This window comes from Palaemon carinicauda, chromosome 15, assembly GCF_036898095.1.
Source record: "Palaemon carinicauda isolate YSFRI2023 chromosome 15, ASM3689809v2, whole genome shotgun sequence".
Taxonomy (NCBI): Eukaryota; Metazoa; Arthropoda; class Malacostraca; order Decapoda; family Palaemonidae; genus Palaemon; species Palaemon carinicauda.
Genome location: NC_090739.1, coordinates 69,953,727 through 69,956,226, shown reverse-complemented (window position 1 = coordinate 69,956,226; position 2,500 = coordinate 69,953,727). Strand labels below are relative to the sequence as shown.

Below are 2,500 nucleotides of genomic sequence, written 5' to 3'. Positions count from 1 at the left end.
TCACCGAAAATCTTAAAAGACTTTTTTATAAGCCATTTTTTTTTTGTGCAATTGAAGAAGACAACCTAACGTGTTTCTCAAAAATAAATTTGCTGTCGAGAATCACACCTAAAATTTTAAGTCATACAGAGTTAAAGAAACATTATCAACGCTGAGATCTGGATGTTAAGGAGCCACTATCCTTGACCTATTTACAATCATACTTTGAGTTTTGTTAGGATTCAACTTCATACCCAATAATTTGCACCATGCACTAGTTTTAGCTAAATCTCTATTAAGGGAATCAGCAACCTCAAATCTACACTCATGAGATGGAATTGATGCAAAGAGCGTATCATCATCTGCATATGCATACACACACACTAACACACACACACACACACACACACACACATATATATATATATATATATATATATATATATATATATATATGTGTGTGTGTGTGTGTGTATATATATATATACTTTATATACGTATATATAATTATGTTTATATATATATATATATATATATATATATATATATATATATATATATATATATATATATATATATATATATGTGTGTATATATGCATGTGTGTATATGTGTGCGTTATTGTGTGTCCATATATACAGTATGTGTGTGCACATATATATTTAATGTATATCTTTGTAAAGTATATACATTACACCATTTTTTTTTCAGGTATGCTCTAGCATAGGCCCCTGTTTCAGTTTGATATTCTCTCCTCTGTTCGTGAATCTTGGGACTCCGCCGTACACCATCTCCTGGATATTCAACTCCTTCAGTCTCATTTGGAACTTGATGAGTCCAGCCGTTGGACCGCTGACGGAGGAGTTCGGCCACAGGAGTGTTGCTACGGTAGGAGCAGTCCTCGTCACCGTGGGCCTTATGCTCTCGGCGTTTGCTCCTTCGTCGTGGTTCCTCTTCATCTCTTTCTCGGTATTAGGAGGTGAGTCTCGTTGACCTTCGTGTAATTTATTCTTTCATTTCAAGGCACCTATGTATCTTATGTTCTTGCAATCATTTTTGTATATCAACATAAACAGCATTATTTTATCAACATTTTAATAGTAATGGTTGTGAAAGTAATATCAGTAGTAATCAAAATAGTAATAACAACTTACGTTAAACAATAGAACAACTAATGATTAGAAATAAGAGCTTAGAAGAATGTGAAGTCTTTTAATAAAATCCCCAAGCTCAAATCCTAAAACAAGTGAGGTGAAATTAAAACCCACCACTCGACCTCTGGGCATCAGAGGGTAAGATTATATCGCTTCGGGATATCAAACGTTAGCGAACTCGTTCGATATCTATCTTAAATGTTTGTAAGGAAGTTGACTGTCGCGTTTGGAAATTATTAAAGAAATTTTGTTTTCAAGACAAATATTTCGAAAGAGTCATAGAAGCTCAGACGTGTGTCATCAGTAATGAATGGAATGTTTCCCATTCCACGAAAAGTTATTCTCATTTATATAATTATTTCAAAATTTCGTTTTCTTGGTTTAGTGTAGTGTCCAATATGACACACGCGCGCACACACACACACACACACACACACACACACACACACACATATATATATATATATATATATATATATATATATATATATATATATATATATACATGTGTGTGTCATATTATACACTAAACAAAGGAAACTAAATTTTGAAATAATTATATAAATTAGAATAACTTTTCGAGGAATGGGAAACATTCCATACAGTGCATGTACCACATTTTCTTTTATGATACAGTCATGCTGAATGCTACTGAAAGAATTTCTTTCCTGACCAGGTATCGGCCTCGGGATCCTGGTGACGATCAGCAACATCATCATACCTGTGTACTTCACCGCTCACCTCGGCAGGGCCAACGGCATCCTCATGACGGGAACCAGCATAGGCATATTCGTCCTGCCACTGTTGATCACCCACCTTCAACAGCTGTACACTTATCGAGGGGCGACGTTGATACTCGGTGCCATATTATTCAACACCTGCGTCGCTGCAGCTGTGTTCCATCCAGTGAGATGGCACTCGAAGACGGTGAAATGTCAGCGAAGATATTCCATCAGGGATATTCAGTTACGACGGAAAAGCAGAGCAGAGGCTGAGAACAGAAACCTCTTGCCAGACAGCAGAGAGAATCCTGTTGCTGTCGTAGAAACGACACCACAGAAAGAGAAAAGGAAAGCTCCTGTTGCGTTGTGTTGTTTACTGTTACGTGTGATCAAATCAACTCTGCTTTCTCTGCGGATCTTGTGTTCTCCGCCGGCGTTTATAATAGCTCTGAGTGGTACCCTCACCATGAATGGTTACTTGAACTTCATCATAATGGTTCCATTCGTCGTCAAGAAAATTCACTCAGTTCAGGGGTCGGCTTTGTGTATTTCTGTTGCAGGGATATCTAATTTAATATCTCGTCTGATCATGTCCGCTTTGGCGGACTGCAAGTGGTTTGACATACGGATCGGCTACATTGTCAG

The 2,500-nt window shown here is 37.1% G+C and overlaps 1 protein-coding gene across 4 annotated transcripts in view; it reads left to right on the top strand.

Annotated features, from left to right (window-relative positions):
- The window catches only part of LOC137654307 (monocarboxylate transporter 12-like), a 16,550-nt gene that overhangs the window by 10,386 nt on the left and 3,664 nt on the right, over nucleotides 1-2,500 (top strand). For all 4 annotated transcript variants that reach the window (XM_068387935.1, XM_068387934.1, XM_068387937.1 and 1 more), the window contains exons 3-4: nucleotides 691-958; nucleotides 1,810-2,500. The exon at nucleotides 1,810-2,500 is cut by the window's right edge and continues 29 nt beyond it. In XM_068387935.1, the coding sequence (XP_068244036.1) occupies nucleotides 691-958; nucleotides 1,810-2,500 (959 nt within the window). The remainder of the gene's footprint in view (nucleotides 1-690; nucleotides 959-1,809) is intronic.